This window comes from Lampris incognitus, chromosome 15 (assembly GCF_029633865.1).
Source record: "Lampris incognitus isolate fLamInc1 chromosome 15, fLamInc1.hap2, whole genome shotgun sequence".
Lineage (NCBI taxonomy): Eukaryota > Metazoa > Chordata > Actinopteri > Lampriformes > Lampridae > Lampris > Lampris incognitus.
This window is the reverse complement of record NC_079225.1, coordinates 42,127,902-42,145,070: the sequence shown is the minus strand read 5'-3', so window position 1 is coordinate 42,145,070 and position 17,169 is coordinate 42,127,902. Positions and strand designations below refer to the sequence as shown.

General features: G+C 48.0%; 1 protein-coding gene across 1 annotated transcript; it reads left to right on the top strand.

Moving 5' to 3' along the window:
• Nucleotides 1–4,534: 4,534 nt before the first annotated feature.
• stxbp6l (syntaxin binding protein 6 (amisyn), like) lies at nt 4,535–15,451 on the top strand. The gene is made up of 6 exons (XM_056294225.1): nt 4,535–4,688; nt 8,942–9,072; nt 9,886–10,204; nt 10,313–10,411; nt 12,979–13,136; nt 15,428–15,451. The coding sequence occupies exons 1-6, from the start codon at nt 4,535–4,537 to the stop codon at nt 15,449–15,451; spliced, it is 885 nt and encodes a 294-aa protein (XP_056150200.1).
• Nucleotides 15,452–17,169: the final 1,718 nt, after the last annotated feature.

The window sequence follows — 17,169 nt, the reverse complement described above, 5'->3', positions numbered from 1 at the left end:
GAGGAAGACAAGAAAACCAAAATGGACGGGAAAGAAAGAACCGTCCTTCATCGACTGACTAAAAGGAGAGTTAAGCGGGCCTCGCCTTGCACAAGAGAAACACTTGTTTTTGCTGCCATGCTCATCCCCTCGCCCCTCGCTCGGTGTGTGCCGTTCCCTCTCGGGTGATGTGGTGCTTTACCTCAGTAAATACTGTTTTGTTTTGTTTTGTTTTTCATTAAAATATATTTCCGCACCTTCCTCTCAGTGGTCTCCAGTGATTAATTCGGTGACTTTAATTCATTTGGAGCCCAAAGTGATTCATTCTAAGCCCACGTGTGACAACTAGGAACCCCGGTGGTGTGTATTAGGGGCCCCCGGCGTCGCTTCTAGCAGGGGTCCCAGAATCCATTGAGGCAGAACTGAGCGGTCGACATGACCGAAATGATACCAAGTTGAAAACACTGATGGTTGATGAACCTTTTTGCAGTGGTCCTGTGATCCAGGCGTCTCTATCACAAGGTAACAGTGCCATGAAAAATTACCCACCCCCCCTCCTGATTTACTCTTATTTTTGCATATTTGACACACTTCATTGGCTCAGATCTTCATACAAAATGAGACGGAACATGAAGAGAACCCAAGTAAACGCCAAATTCCGTTTTTAAATTAGGATTTTAATGATTAAGGCAAGAAGTTAACCAACAGCCACCGACCCTGTGTGGAAAAAGTAATTGCCCCCTTAGTTACTCAATCTACCAGTTAACCAGATTTAATTGATAGCAGGGTGTCTCCCCGCCTGCCACCCAATGACATCTGGGATAGGCTCCAGCGTCCCCGTGACCCCGAGAGCCGGATCAGCGGTTCGGATAATGGATGGATGGATGGATTCATGTAGAGCAGACACACCCAGGCCTGATCGCTGACAGCCCTGTTGAATCTAAACATGACTCATGTATAACCTCCCCATCAACGTGAAGTAGGCTGCAAGCTCTGGACCAGCAGCACACTATGCTGCCATCGAAAGAAACAAAGGAAGAGATGAGCAAAAAGTTGCTGAGATATCAGCCTGGGAAGGGTTACAAAGCCATTTCTAAGGCCCCGGGACTCCAGCGCCCCACAGTGAGAGCCATTGTCTCCAAATGGAGAAAACTGGGAACAGTGGTGAATCTTCCAGGAGTGGCTGGCCAACCAAACTTCCTCCAAGGACACAGTGATGACTCATTCAGGAAGTCGCAAAAAAACCCCGGATGATGTGAAGACCTGCAGGCCCCTCTAGAAGACCTGCAGGCCCCTCGAGCCTCAGCTAAAGTCATCATTCATGATCCCACAATAGAGAGGAAAGGCCGGGGGAGACCATGCAAACTGCCCCAGTGCCAACCCCGCCTCAGGCCGCAATCAAACCAAGGACCGAACCCCTTAAGAAATAGAAATAAGCACAAAAATGGAACTCTTGGGAGAGTTACAAGGAGAAAACCACTGCTAACTAAGAGAAACACTGGTGCTCAAAAGCACACTGAGGACCCCCAAGCCTTCTGGGAAAATGTTCTGACAGACGAGGCAAAAGAAGCTCTCGGGAGACACGGGTCCCCTTATGTCTGGGGTAAAGTGAACACAGCATTTCACAGTAAAAACATCATACCAGCAGTCAAACATGGTGGTAGCAGTGTGATGGTGTGGGGATGCTTTGCTGCCTCGGGGCCTGGACGACTTGCCATCATTGACGGAACCATGAATTCCGCTCTCTACCAGAACATTCTGAGGGAGAATGTCCGGTCATCAGTCTGTGATATGAGGCTGAGGGGTATATTTGGGTTGTGCAGCAGGACAATGATCCAAAACACAAGAGTAAGTCCAGCTCAGAAGGGCTCAAAAGAAACAAAATGGAGGTTTTGGAGCGGCCTAGTCCAAGCCCTGACTTGAGCTCAGTGGAGATGCCGTGGCGGGACCTTGAACAAGCGATGAAAACCGTCCAGTGTCGCTGAATTACAGCAATTCTGCAAAGAAGGGTGGGCCAGAACGCCTCCACAGCGATGTGAACGACTGATCTCCAATTACAGGAAGTGGTTAGCTGCAGCTGATGCTGCTAAAGATGGCACAACCGGTTATTAAGTCCAGGGTGTCTCCCCGCCCGCCGCCCAATGACTGCTGGGATAGGCTCCAGCATCCCCGCGGCCCTGAGAGCAGGATAAGTGGTGTGCATGATGGATGGATGGATGGATGGATGGATGGATGGATATGGGTGTTGGATAACCTTTTCCTTCAATAAATGAAATGATCATTTAAAAACTGCATTTTGTATTTACTCGAGTTCTCCTCGTCTTTTGTATGACGCTCCGAAACCACCAGTGTGACGGATAGAGGGCATCAGGAAGGGGGCAAATGGGGTTTATTTTCCACCGCCCTGTATTACAAACGCATCCTCATTGCAATGCAAGTTAACAGCTTTAAACTGCAGAAGGTTCGAGAGAATCGTGCGTCAGAAACGTGTACACACATACTGGCATGAATAGCCTGCATGCACACACACACACACACGCACACACACACACACACAAACGTGCAACATATACAACCGTACATGGATAAATAGCGGATGTATGTGCCTTTCTCACACCGGCTGAGTCTTGTCACTCTTGTGTTTTAGCGCGTGTCCTTGTCACTGAGATTGATTTGAATCTTTGCCCTTCTCATTCTCCCTGAATGGGGTCCAGTCAGGCGGCGCTCCGACCACGTGACCGGCCAGACCAAAAAGGGAAGGTTTGTGGTTTGTTTGCGCCTTCAGCGCGAGGCACGCCGTCTGCTGTGCCGGGGCATGACGGGACTTTTTTTTTCTTCCCGCGTTTGAAGTTCGCGTGCGCTTATAAAAAGAAAAAAAAAGAAAGACCCGGGACGTCCTGCGTGCGAGGCGGTGGAGCGCTCGATCCCCTAAAGCGCGAGCTCTTATTTTTATTTTTATTTTTATTTTATTTTTCCCGGTGGAGAAGAACAGGTAAGGATAAGCAGTCTTGAGTTTTACTTCTTTTCTTTTTCTTTTTTTAACTCACTTAATCATTCAAATGTGGAGTTGTGTCATTTACCCGCGACCACCGCGTGAAGGTCCTAACAGGTCCTAACAGGTCCTAACCGCATTGCATTAACCTGCCGAGTCACGTGGGGAAGATTTACCCGCGACCACCGTGTGAAGGTCCTAACAGGTCCTAACGGGTCCTAACAGGTTCTAACAGGTCCTAACCGCGTTGCATTAACCTGCCGAGTCACGTGGGGAAGATTTACCTGCGACCACCGCGTGAAGGTCCTAACGGGTCCTAACAGGTTCTAACAGGTCCTAACCGCATTGCATTAACCTGCCGAGTCACGTGGGGAAGATTTACCCGCGACCACCGCGTGAAGGTCCTAACAGGTCCTAACAGGTTCTAACAGGTCCTAACCGCATTGCATTAACCTGCCGAGTCACGTGGGGAAGATTTACCCGCGACCACCGCGTGAAGGTCCTAACAGGTCCTAACAGGTCCTAACAGGTTCTAACAGGTCCTAACAGGTCCTAACCGCATTGCATTAACCTGCCGAGTCACGTGGGGAAGATTTACCCGCGACCGTTGTTGACGTGTGACGGGTTTCAATAAGTTTTTAGAACAAACGTGTTTTTAAACCACGGGCGGATCTAGGGGGGGGGAGAAGGGGGGGCGTAAATAATCATAACGACAATAATAACGACGGTAGTAGATGGTGATTTTGTGTTTGCGGTCAGGTCACATGACAATAGATACTCCCAAGATAACCGTATTGATCTCAGATTGGCATTCCTTCATGAGAGTTTATAATCACAGGGGACCACAAGTTGTTTCCAGATATTTCGTTACTGCGCCTCAGAGCCGTATGCAAATACAGTAATGAGCATACTGTCAAGGGGAAGACTGGAAAAGTGGCTTATGAACAATATTTTCAATTCTCTATGACGTCAAACACGTTTCTTCTTCTAAAGAGCAAGGAGGGGTAGGAAGCGCCGCGTGGGTCCAGTGGCTTAATGGTGACAGGTGCTCTTCAGTATGGTGGCTAGAGAAATATGGAAAAATGACTGAAAACTGAGGCCCTCCGTGAACCTGAAAGAAATTGAATTTATTCACCCAAGGGCAAGGCAACAAGACTGACGCGTTTCGACTTTCGTCTTAATCCAAGTTGACTCGGATTAAGAACCTCCATTTCTTTTGGTTTACGGAGTGCCTCGGTTTTCGGTCATTTTTCCACGTTTCTTATTCCGTTTGTCATTTGGATTAATCGTGTCTTTACATCCTCTTGGTAACCGAATAAGCCGCAATTGTACCGTAAAGAAGAGTCTCCAAATTTTGACGAAACAATTTGCCACCCCTTCAGAAATCCCTGGCCTATCTTTTGGCCACCCCGTCAGCGTCTCCTGTTGGCACCATTGTTTTAAGCGGCTGGCTCTGGGGTCATAGGTCATCTCCATTTGTCTCGACCTGTTGTGCAGCGTGTCATCGGCCGGGCCTAACAGTCGTGACCTCCATCAATCACCTGTCTAGGTCTCTGGACCACAATGACCCTTCAGTCTGCCATCAACAAAGAGGTTTTCACCCCCCGTGATGAGAGGATGCTGGTGGCAGTGCAGGTGCGGCGGCGAGGAAAGAAAAGGCTTCCCTTCCTGCCCACAGGAGGCAAAGGGGAGTATGCCACCTTCATATGCCTCTCAGGTAAGTCATCCAAACGGTGTTGTTTATCCGGTATCCTGCGATCCTGTTTAGTACATTACAGTCCTCTGAGCTCCGTTGTAGGAGTCAAGATTCGTTGTTTTTTAATTCCAGTCAGTCTCGTTCTTCAAACCAGTCACCGTTTAATCTTTCTTTGAGCTTCAGCTGCTGTTAATTTTTCACATTTTCACTTTGGTCTGATTCTTTGCCTGCTGCCTGCTGTTGCCCTGAAGAGAAGCATTGTTAAGTTTTGGATCACACGACTCCTTGTTTGGGGGGAATAGAGGGTTGGCAGTGCTGGAAAATCCTCAGAGATCACGGCCTCCACACACGTTACTGGGTATGGACGCTAAACTACTGTGTTTTCATCCCGTGAAGCTTTACGGTCACTACCACCTAATGTCGTGGGGAGGGGGACGAAGAGTGAGTTTGACTCCGGCTACAGTTAACCACCATGTTGTCCTGTAAAACACACCTGTTAAAGGGTTTTTTTTGAGGGAGTTGTTCCTTATCCGATGCGAGGTTATAAGGACAGGACGTCGTGTTGCTGTAAAGCCCTCTGAGGCAAATTTGCAATTTGTGATGATGGGCTATACTCCGGGGTGCTCCGGTTTCCCCCCCACAGTCCAACGTCAGCTGAATCGGCCATACTAAATTGTCCCTAGGTGTGAATGTGTCGGCCCTGTGATGGACTGGCGGCCCGTTCAGGGTTTCTCCCCGCCTGCCGCCCAGCGACTGCCGAGATAGGCTCCAGCATCCCACGACCCGGCTTCGGATAAGCGGCTTGGGTAATGGATGCGTGGATGGGCTATACAAATAAAATTGACTTGACTGGACCTGCTGCCTGTGGAATTGGTGGCCCAGTGGTTAGCACTGTTGCCTCACAGCAAGAAGGTCCTGGGCTCGAACCCCAGGCCGTCCCAGGTCTTCTCTGTGTGGGGGTTTGCATGTTCTCCCCGTGTCTGCATGGGGTTCCTCTGGGGGGCTCCAGTTTCCTCCTGCTACCAAAAAGACATGCAGGTTAGGGTTAATACTCCTGCCTGTGCCCCTGAGCAAGGCAATGGAAAGAAGAACTGGAGTTGGTCCCCGGGCCCTGCAGCTGCCCACTGCTCCTATACCGTAGGATGGGTTAAATGCAGAGGAGGAATTTCATTGTAACCTGTACAATGACTGAATGAAGTGGCTTTCTGTCTTTCCTTCTTTCTATCTGACAGTCGGCCTGTGGTGAGGTGAACGTGAAGACCCTGTTAAAAAGCTCCTGGCCAGTAGACACCAATAGATAACTGTTGAGTCATGTAAGAACAGAAGTTTACTTAACTAAAACAGAAATACCAAGGATTCAGTGTATTTGATGATCAAATTAAATGGCCATACAGTTGGGGCGTCCGGGTGGCATGGCGGTCTATTCCATCGCCTCCCAACACGGGGAATCGCCGGATCGAATCCCCGCGTTACCTCCAGCTTGGTCAGGCATCCCTACCGACACAAGTGGCTGTGTCTGCAGGGGGAAAGCCGGATGTGGGTATGTGCACTAGCGCCTCCTTTGGTCGGTCGGGGGGAATAGCATGATCCTCCCACGTGTTGGTGAAACTCCTCACTGTCAGGTGAAAAGAAGCGGCTGGCGACTCCACATGTATCGGAGGAGGCGTGGTAGTCTGCAGCCATCCCCGGATCTGCAGAAGGGGGTGGGGTAATTGGCTGGGTACAATTGGGGAGAAAAGGGGAGCGAGAGAAAAAAAAGAAAAGTCCATGCAGTTCAATAATATAGCGGTACCTCACACCCCGACTTGTATGACCCCTCTCATGTCTGCTTCCCCTCTTTACCCACGTTTTGTTGACATGTCGTTCTGTCTTTTTCTTTGGTGACGCGATACTGTTGACCTTTCTGTGGTTTTCGAGTTCCTTCATTGACAGTTTCGCCCCACGCGACGGGGTTTAGAAATACTGTACAGAACTGCACCCATGCTAATAAGGCCTCTTTGCACTGAGCCCGTGATCAATAACAGGAAGAATGTCGCCGGTATCGAACACCAGCGCTGACTCTGGGTGTGCCATAATAATCTGTTTTTTTCATCTCAAGGTGCTCGCTTTAAAGATTCAGTGTACATTAAATGTGGGAATCTAGCAAAAAAAAAAAAATAACCACAAATTTTTGTTAAAAGTTATTTAGATGTTGAAACACTGTTGGTTATTGTTGAGTTTGAGTCCGGAGGACATTCCGGTACGTCTGTTGTAGTTTAATATTGGTGCCCCGAAGCATCGTCCGGCCTCTCATGGCGACATGTTGGGGACTCTGACAAAAGTTTCTTCAAACCTTTTCAACCTCGTCACATCAAGTCATGGCCCTGTTTACCTCTTTTCAAGTCCGTTCCACAGACATGGAGGCCAAACACGTTCAGCATGTCACAAGAAAAGGGCGTTTCTCGGAGATTTTAAGGTGTCAAAATTGAAACGACAAAAAAAAAGATTGGATATTAGAAATGTGAAACGGCTCTTCAGATTCCCAAACCCATCCCCGCTATAAATGGATGGACAGAAGGGCAAATGGAGAGGTTATTCTTTGTCGTCCTTCTTGAGAAGAGACGCCAAAACATTTATATTCAAATACGAGTTTACCTCCATGCATATTTACATATGTACATCCACGCACACACAGGGGTACGCAGGTAAATCCATCGTCATTGGCGGTCACTCGGGTCGGGTATCAGAATAAGAAACACTTTCTTTGTCGTTTCCGCCAGACCACAGCAGTGCAACACAACGACAAAAACACATATCCAAGAACTACAACAACACACATATCCAAACTAACACATATATCTCATCTAAAACAAAAAAAATATTGTCCAGGAGAAGGAACGCCAGCCAGGATGACTGTCGGAACTGCCGGTCTGCATGGGCTAGCAGTTAGCTTAGCCTGCCCCGCTTCCATGTCCTGTCAGACCGCCCTCGGTGTTTCCTCTTCGGGTGCAGCACTGGTCAGGGCCGTGGTCCTTGGGCCCACAGGATGCAGCAGACCAGGCTCCCCCGCCCAATCCAACGCCAGCTCTCCTGGCCAGACACCTTTGACACACCTCCCTGCACTCCCCAACGACGCCAAAAACACAGTCAAGGCCAGGCGAGGCCGCCGCCAGACCGCCCTCGGTGTTATCGGAACTGCCGGTCTGCATGGGCTAGCAGTTAGCTTAGCCTGCCCCGCTTCCGCGTCCTGTCAGACCGCCCTCGGTGTTACCTCTTCGGGCACAGCTCCAGGTAGGGCCGTGGTCCCTGGGCCCACAGGAGGCAGCAGACCAAGGACGCAGCAGACCAAGATCTCCCAACTGATCCAGCACCAGCTCTCCCAGCCATCAAATGAAGACAAACTTAGATGCAGATGTGGACAAAGACACTGCATGGACGGCATTGGGTGGGGCTGCCACAAACATGAATTCGTGCCATCTTCCCACACTGGTACTGGGTGAGGCCGCTGCAAACGTGAATTTGCTCCATCCTCTTCCCACACTGGAAGCGGAACCTTCCGCTGCCTCCACTTCCGGTATGACTGTCCTCATAATGGGAGGACGCCTGTGCATGACAGCTTTTTACGCAGAGTGGCTGATGCGCCTGCAGCCACCACACGGTCCTCTGGCAGGGGGTGGCCAAAGTCCAACGGCATGGAGAACCAAGACGATTGGGGACCCCCCTCTGTTGCAGCCTTCATCCACCTTCACTGCCGTTGTGACCTGAAGACATCTTCCACCAGTTCTGCCACTGAGGTCTTTGTTGGCTCGCGCTTCGTCTGGAACCTCCCCTTGACCTGTCCACCTTGGGTGACCCTACCAGGAGCCAAGCTCCGGACGGCATAGCTCTTAGGATCATTAGTACACGCAAGCTTCTCCACCATGGCAAGGTGGCGATCCAGGAGGACACACAGGGGTACACAGGTGAAACTATGGTATACTCCAAACATGCTGTTCATTGGGACATGGGTGACATGGGTACACACATTTCCAGCACGGCACATTATTTAAAGCCGTTATAGCGCATGAGGACACTTCTGCCAAAGTAAGCTGGTCTCCAGGTTAAGGAGCTGCATCTATGACCAGATGGGAGTAAAATGAACAATGGATTGAGGGGACACCCGGAGTCATTTGCTATGTCTTCAGTGTTGGAGGTGGGAAGGCCGATGAATTTGGAGACGCTGTGTGTGTGTGATACGGTTGAGTTTGTTCTTGTTAGCGGTTTTGTTTAAGGTATTTTTGTCTTCATCTCTGCAGTGACCAATAAGAGGCCCCCTCAGCTCCTCATCACAAAGGTGAAGCGTTTCAGCGGCTCCTCCGCCTTTACCAGCAGGTCACAGTGGACCGTGGAGCAGCTCCGACAGGTCAACGGCATCAACCCCAACAAGGTCAGCGGCTCTCACACTTTTGTTTCTTGTGTTTCCCTGACATGAATACTATGTTGGGCTCACATTACTGTTTTGTTGCATCTGTCAAAGGTCAGGGCCACGACACCCCGGTCTCTGACCTCCACACCTTTCCGAGGGCTTGTAATGTTAAGTGATCCCAAACTTGAAGCAGCCACTGGAAGTCCTTCCGGTTAACCAACATGACCCACATGCCCAGCGTAGGATCCACGTGTCTGTCTGGCCCCGTCCTGTGGCTTCTGTTTAAACGTCAACCAGTGCTAATAAGATGTGTTGGCCTTTGCAGTGGTCCTCAAGCGCCACCTCTGATCAAACCAAAGCATCAAATTTTCCCCTACAGGCCATTAATTTGCTAAATTACAGGAAAGTCTTGGTTTACAAACATTAGCACATGCACGCTACGATAATGTGATATCATAGTACTTACAAAGTACCACTACACTATATTATACTGAATAAGTTACTCACAAATCTTGAATGTTCAGATATTTTATTGGTTTTCAGTTGGCTTTGCCAATTTCTCCGAGCATACAACAAATTTACAGAGACATGGCACCAAGGGGCGCCCTGCGTGCCAGTTTGGGAACCACTAGGCTAATGCAACTTCCAATTCACAATGCCAGTTTCCTTTGAAATTTTTCAAACAGCCACCCCCGACATCCACCCACCCCACCCCTTAAAAAAACCCCAAAAGATTTCCGTCATAGCTTCACAATTCAGCCTACACTTCTTAACCTTGGGGTTAAAGGTGAAAGGTTAACCCCAAGCCTAGCCTCCTCTGTGTCCGCCTCCCAGGACTGCCCAGAGTTCGACCTGGTGTTTGACAGTGCCGTGGACCAGTGGGTCGCCAGCTCAGCGGCGGAGAAGTGCATCTTTGTCCAAATTCTGTACCACGCCTGCCAGACCTACTGGGCGGGCAAAGCGGGCAGCCTGGGTAAGGTGGGCAGACAGCAGCGCAAAATGAGCCTCAGCCCTCAGGACATCAGAGCCGGCCCCAGCGGTGAGCCAGCGGCGCGCCCTCTTGCCAGGTCTAAAAGCCTGCAGGCGAGGAGGAAGAGCTACGCGCCGCCCAGACAAGCTGAATTCATCAACTGCCAGTCCAAACTGACAGGAGGTACCAAATGAAGATTTTTTTAGGGGGGTGTTTTGCAGCTTATAGAGGGTCTGAAGTTAATTGAAGGATGATGTTGTCGGTCCTTTCTCTTTGTTGTCATTCTACCAGAGGCCTGCACCATGAACCTGGTCATATACCGCTGCAAGGCCTTCTTCAATCGCCTGAAAAACAGGATGGTCACAAACCAAGGTCGACTACAAAGCAGAGGTAAGGAGAGAGACACAGAGAGAGAGTTGAACCTTAAAACAGCTCTTTATTTCACAAAAAGCAAATTTCAAAGCTCCGTGTTGTAACTTTATGGTAAAATATTACATTTTAATTGTTATTAATGTGGCGGCACGGTGGCGCAGTGGTTAGCATAGTCACCTCACAGCAAGAAGGTCCTGGGTTTGAGCCCCGGGGTAGTCCAACTTTGGGGGTCGTCCTCTGTGTGGAGTTTGCATGTTCTCCCCATGTCTGTGTGGGTTTCCACCGGGGGCTCCGGTTTCTTCCCACAGACCAAAGACATGTAGGTCAGGTGAATCAGCCGTACTAAATTGTCCCTAGGTGTGAATGCATATCGGCCCTGTGATGGTCTGGCGGCCTGTCCAGGGTGTCTCCCCACCTGCCACCCAATGACTGCTGGGATACGCTCCAGCATCCCTGTGACCCTGAGTAAGGATAAGCGGTTTGGATAATGAATGAATGAATGAATGAATGTTATTAATGTTATAATCAGGCTGTTTAAGATGCAGTGGCACATTCAGTTTAGCTTAAGACCCTTCGCTAATGCCTATTCTAATCACTGGCGCACTGGTAAGTACACCGGCAGGAAAGGTTGCACAGGAAGTGATGCATTTTACATAACATCCCGTTACCGTTAGTCGACGCCGGAGGCCTGGTGGATGCTAATGCTAATTTGTCTGGTAATTCAAATTTTCTTTTTCTTTTGTTAATATAGTTTATAAAGAACACCAACAATTAAAAAAAAAGTTATTATCCTCACTTGTACACGCTTGTTTGTCGTCTGACGTCATCACAAGTGCGACTTCAATATAAGGCTGCAGTTGCGAATTCTGATCAGGGTGTCGCTATTGAGTCAAGTTATCCCATGCACTTTTAACAATGACTCATCTTTTTTTACATTAACAGTCACTCCTTTACTTTAACACGCCTAAAGAGTCGATCAAAGAGAGAGAGAACGAAAGAGATTTTCTGGTCATCACCCTCTGCCCCCCAAATGGTGGTATGACTGCTCCAATCACATTCTAGCTCTCTCTATCTATCCATCCATCTATCTCTCTCACTGCTCTGGATGCTAGTGTTTTGTCTATTGTCCTGCTGTGCTACACCTCTCGGCTGCAGCACAGAATGGATCCTCTATGATGTGACCGCCGGATGAGAAGAGACTTTGTTTTTTTTACCAGCGGGGGGAGGTTGGCACAATGGCTGGCCTGTAGGAGGCCGGGGCCAGTCAGGAGCACGGTGCACCATTGAACCCAATGACAGACGGGTTGTAATGGGTCGGAGAGGTGCCAGGCTGTAGCGGGTCGCTGAGCTACAAATCAACCTTGGCATGCCTGGGTTTATCCTCCATTAGCCTGTGGAATCTGTCTTAAATGATGTTGATAATGGAAATGATTGATGTTCGGGATGACTTTCTGTTGGCGTTTTATAGGGGAGGTCAGAAGCAGGCTTGTTTTGGATTTGTGGTTTTCTGATGCTACATTTTTATTAATAATAAATAAATAAAGTGTGTATTATTGCTTCAGTGCTGGTGATTAGGGGAAAGATTGCAGGGAAATTCCATGTTTTTACTACCCGGGTCCTATTTTTGTACTTTTTGCCATCCTGGATATCAATTATAATTTTACCCACTGACTTAATTTTGAGATTTTGGACACGGGACCACCACTGGACTCAGCTTTACGACGGTGTCTTACGGGGCAACTGCACATGAGTGTTACTGCACGTTTCAATAAGTCCCAATCTGACCCAATTATCTAAATTTGGAAGTAAAAACAAAAGTGCAAATTAAAAGTCATTACCTTTGAATGTCCAATACCATCAGTGGTGGATGACATTGCTGATCTACTTCCTGGTTCAACTTGCAGGAATGAGAAGCCCGTACTCACTGTAGGTAGTCGTAACCATCCATAAACTAGCCGGCCAGCACAATAGGGAAGTCATAGGTAATGGACAGTCATGGACACAGTCTGACTGAGACACTAGGGGGGTCAGGGTTATTTGTTAAGGCTCATATGACATGGGTTACTGAACATGGGTTCAACCTGCTTGACTGTGTATACCTGGCTATGGTCACAGCTGTTTGCACAAGCCCCAGGTCTGCAGCTTGAGTTCCATCATAAATCATGTTGTAGTTTACAGTGGCGATTCAACATGGCGGATGTTCTCCTGTTTGGTCAACATTATAGGATTTCTTTTTTAGAAATTATTATTCAGTCACCTTATTGAACTTAACGAAACTAGTGCACCTTCGAGGTTGCTTGATGAAAACCTGTGTAGAGTAAACCTATGCTCCCCACTCACACCAAAGCCAAGCAACCCAGGTCAGATGACCTTTGCTGACCTATACATACCAATGACCCACCTTTGGGTTTCCCCATGTCGTCTCTTCAGTCTGAAAGGTGCTTGTTCATCCCCCTGTAGCCAACACACTGGACTAGCCTGTGTGAACAGAGGATAGGTCAGTGCATATTTCTTTTATATAGTTACATCTTCATCCTTAAATCCTTGCTGATTGATTTCTTTCCCCCCTTTGCCTTCATATACAGGTCAGCATGGACAGCGCCCCCCAGGGGGCACTATAGGTAGCGTAGTCCAGAGGGCCAACCTGGCTCTGGGGGAGCGTGGGGAGAAGCTGGGCCGTGCAGAGGACAGGACTGTGGAGCTGATGCACAAAGCCCAGCAGTTTGCAGACACTGCCCATAAGGTGATATGATATTACATTACATTATCACATCCCAACCAGAGGCGGCGCTAAGGCATCAGGTAATGGGGAAGCTAAATTTGCAAAACATTACACGAGAGGTAAAAAATGCTCTGCAACCGACCTGCCTGTTTGCATCTTTGGCATTGAATCGTGACTCATTTCGGCTCCTCTTCACGGGGGGCAGGAACTTTGTTTTACTCTGCCAGGATAGAAACTCAATTCTGAAAAAAGGTGTACTCCTTCCTGCTCATACTGGACAATGATAGAATGACGTGTTTTTGTGGCGTTGTCTTTGAGCACAAGTTTTGTTTTTTGTCATTGCATTGTTTTCCTCTGCAAAGTGCGCACCTGCAAGGGCCAGTCCGATCACCAGTCTCCTCAGGTCCAAATGTCTTGCAGCTTAAGATCAGTTTAGGTCAGTTTACAACTTCACCTCGATTGCTTTTTTACTCCTTTGATAGATTTTTTAAATTTTTTTATCATGGAATCACTCCTACATGTACTTCAGTCCTTTACGTCGCTTGCTAAACTGAACTGGAATGTCAGGGAAGTTCAATTTCTGTCACGACTGCTAAAGAAATAAATGTGAAAGTAGAGATAAAAAGATGAATAACAGACCGCATATGCACGTCAGTGGTCCATCCACGTATTGGATGATTCTTTTAATCGCAGATAGGTAGGTAGGATTTGCATTAAAAACTTTCAGTGATAACCGGCTCTGTGCATAACTGTAGTCCACTGACTTCCGGTTTCTACTGCAGCGGTCATACCAGTTTCCTGTTTGTTGGCGTGTGCTATTGACAATGGCTTATTTTTTGTGATGCCTGCAAGATTTAACATGGATACGTGTCAACATACACAGAATTGTCGACAAACTTTCACCTGCACCTACCAGCAAACGGTGAAAAGTTTCAAGTTGTACATATCAGGTTACATCCACAATTACGAGGATGAGGATACTCATTCTCATAATAAGCCATTGTCAATAGCACACGCCAACAAACAGGAAACTGGTATGACCACTGCAGCAGAAACCGGAAGTCAGTGGACTAGCGCCGCCTGTGTAAATGCACAGAATTAACGTTTTAAATATAATGTTATCTCTATGGATAAATAGCTACAGTGTCGCAGACACTAGCTAACGTTAGCTACCGTTTTATAGAGACTTAGCTGGCTTGCTAGCATTGTGAAGCAGTATCTACGCTCAAGCAACAGTGATACTTAATTTAAAATACACAATTACCAGTTTTTATTAAGTGAAGTTGTAGTTATTTTAAGTAAAACTAAAACTAATCATTCATCTGGCTTTAACTAAAAAAGTCCAAACTCGCGGTAGCTCAGGAGGTTAGCTAGGCTAGCTATCGCCATTGCATCGAAATACGCCCGGCGAGATTTTGCGTCACTTCCGCCCGTGGCTGTATCCCATCTAGTCACAACCCCGCTTGTGACCCCGACCCTCCCGAGGGTCCATCCAAGATGGCGACACGGGCGGCTGGCTGTGAGTTGTGTATTGTCAGTTCTGCCATTGAAGCGCGTCTAAAGAGGAGCACGATAATGCCCTTTCCGCCGCCACTAGCTCTTGAGCAACGGGGGTACAGGAACGGAACCGTGTATTAAATATATGTAAACTAATAATCAGACACGTTAGCCCCTAGCTAACGGGTCTGACCCTTTAGCCGAGCGGTTAGTGACGTCGCCTTGTGGTGCAGTACACCCGGATCGAATCCCGCACCGGGCAAGAAAATATGCGGTTACATTGGTGGCAGCGGCGGGATCCGGAAGTGTGCAGATCCTCAGAAGTCTCTTCGGAGCGCGGGAAGAACAAAGCGCGAGGGCGCGCTTCCGGGAGAGGGTGACGACTGTAAACTACTAATTAGACACGTTATAACATGTCTGGCCCTTTAGCCGAGCGGTTAGTGACGTCGCCTTGTGGTGCAGCACACCTCGTATCGAATCCCGCACCGGGCAAGAAAATATTCGGTTATATTGGCGGCAGCGGCGGGATCCGGAAGTGTGCAGATCCTCAGAAGTCTCTTCGGAGTACGGGAAGAACAAAGCGCGAGGGCGCGCTTCCGGGGATGGTGACGATTGTAAACTACTACTAAGACCCGTCTGACTCTTTAGCCGAACGGTTAGTGATGTCGCCTTGTGGTGCAGTACATCCAGTATCGAATCCCGCACCGGGCAAGAAAATAGCCGGTCATATATATTTGCAAATACTGAAGAGAAGCTTGAGTAAAACTTTTTTTGCGCATACTGAGACGACAATATTCTGTTTTGTCTCCCTCCAGCTGGCCCTCAGGTATTCAAAGTAGACTTCACCCGGGGTGATCTACGGTGTCCTCGCCCGAAAGGACCTTGTGTTTCCCCCCTTCTAACCTCCACACTAACGGCGGCCCTCGGAGACCAGCGACCGCGGCAAAACCCTCCATGAAGACTCGTTTTCTGAGAAGAGGACTCGGGCGCCACCACGGCGGTGGAGTCGAGTACTACATTAGTAGCCGGCCGAAGCGGAAGTAATGGTTGTGGTTCCGGGTCTAACTGGTGACCTTTCACCTTTGGGGCCGGAAAGGAGGGACGCTAGCCTTGAAGTAACTGATCTAACTATGGTTAAGGGCGTGTTGTCGTGTGCCTTGGCTTGCACTTGGACTTGGGGGAGGTTTTTAAAGTTCAGTGCCGTCCGCGCCGGGTGGTTTCCCCGACTTTTCATTGAAGGTGTGTAACTTTATTTAAGTCATTCTTTGCCCTTTTTAAGAAAATGAGCTGCCGCCACTTCCTCACTTTGCATATGTTATTGTCCAAGTGTTCTCGTGCTGACTTTGCTTTTCCAGCCTTTATCTCACACGTGCAGGTTTAGATGTGTTAATTGGTTTTACCACGTGTTTATGTGCTGTGGGTGGTCCACTTCATTTTAAATGGGACCTCAGGGGTTTAATCTAATAATGACCCAGCTGGTCACGGGAGATGCCCAACTCACATGTAATAACCCAAGTGCATGATGAATAACATGAGTGACGGGTTAAAGTCTGTGGTTTGTATAGATTTGGATAGATTGTGTGTGTGTGTTTTTTTTTTTATTTGTTTGTTTGTTTGTTTTTACACCAAATGCATAGAGAGGAAGTGCTAGTTTTCAGTGCTTTTAGTTCTTGGTGTGTGTGTGTGTGTGTGTGTGTGTGTGTGTGTGTGTGTGTGTGTGTGTGTGTGTGTGTGTTTTATTTGTTTGTTTGTTTTTGCACCAAATGCATAGAGGGGAAGTGCTAGTTTTCAGTGCTTTTAGTTCTTGGTGTGTGTGTGTGTGTGTGTGTGTTTTTATTTGTTTGTTTGTTTTTGCACCAAATGCATAGAGAGGAAGTGCTAGTTTTCAGTGCTTTTAGTTCTTTGTGTGTGTGTGTGTGTGTGTGTGTGTTTTTTTTTTATTTGTTTGTTTGTTTTTGCACCAAATGCATAGAGAGGAAGTGCTAGTTTTCAGTGCTTTTAGTTCTTGGTGTGTGTGTGTGTGTGTGTGTGTGTGTGTGTGTGTGTGTGTGTGTGTGTGTGTGTGTGTGTGTGTTTTTTTTTATTTGTTTGTTTGTTTTTGCACCAAAGGCATAGAGGGGAAGTGCTAGTTTTCAGTGCTTTTAGTTCTTGGTGTGTGTGTGTGTGTGTGTGTGTGTGTGTGTGTTTGTTTGTTGTTTTTTTCAATGGTTCAATGTCCAATGTGTTTGGTCAGTTTAAAGTCAAAATTGTGTCAAGTTTTGTTGTCAAGTTGTCCTGTCTGGTTGTGTGTTCTTTGTAACCCCGGGCGGCCTGATGGGAGTTCACTGTGGAAACTCAAGCTGTGCTGCCTGCCTTTAACAGACTGTCTTGTCTTTCGTCTGTTGTTCCACGTCATCCAGTCTGGATACAGCTGTTGGTCTGTTTTGTGTTTATTTATTTTGTAACTTTTTTTTTTGTCTTATAAAACTTGGGTCTGTGTCATGCATGATGGCTCCGTGGATGTGGGTCAGGAGGCTCCGGTATGTTTGACTTCAAGGGGGTAGAAAGGTCGATTTGA

Excerpts from the sequence above, each read along its gene's own strand:
- stxbp6l (XM_056294225.1), top strand. The coding sequence starts at position 4,535 with ATGACCCTTCAGTCTGCCATCAACAAAGAGGTTTTCACCCCCCGTGAT. Across the intron at positions 4,689-8,941 it reads CACCTTCATATGCCTCTCAG|TGACCAATAAGAGGCCCCCT; the intron begins GTAAGTCATCCA and ends TCATCTCTGCAG. Across the intron at positions 13,137-15,427 it reads TTGCAGACACTGCCCATAAG|CTGGCCCTCAGGTATTCAAA; the intron begins GTGATATGATAT and ends GTCTCCCTCCAG.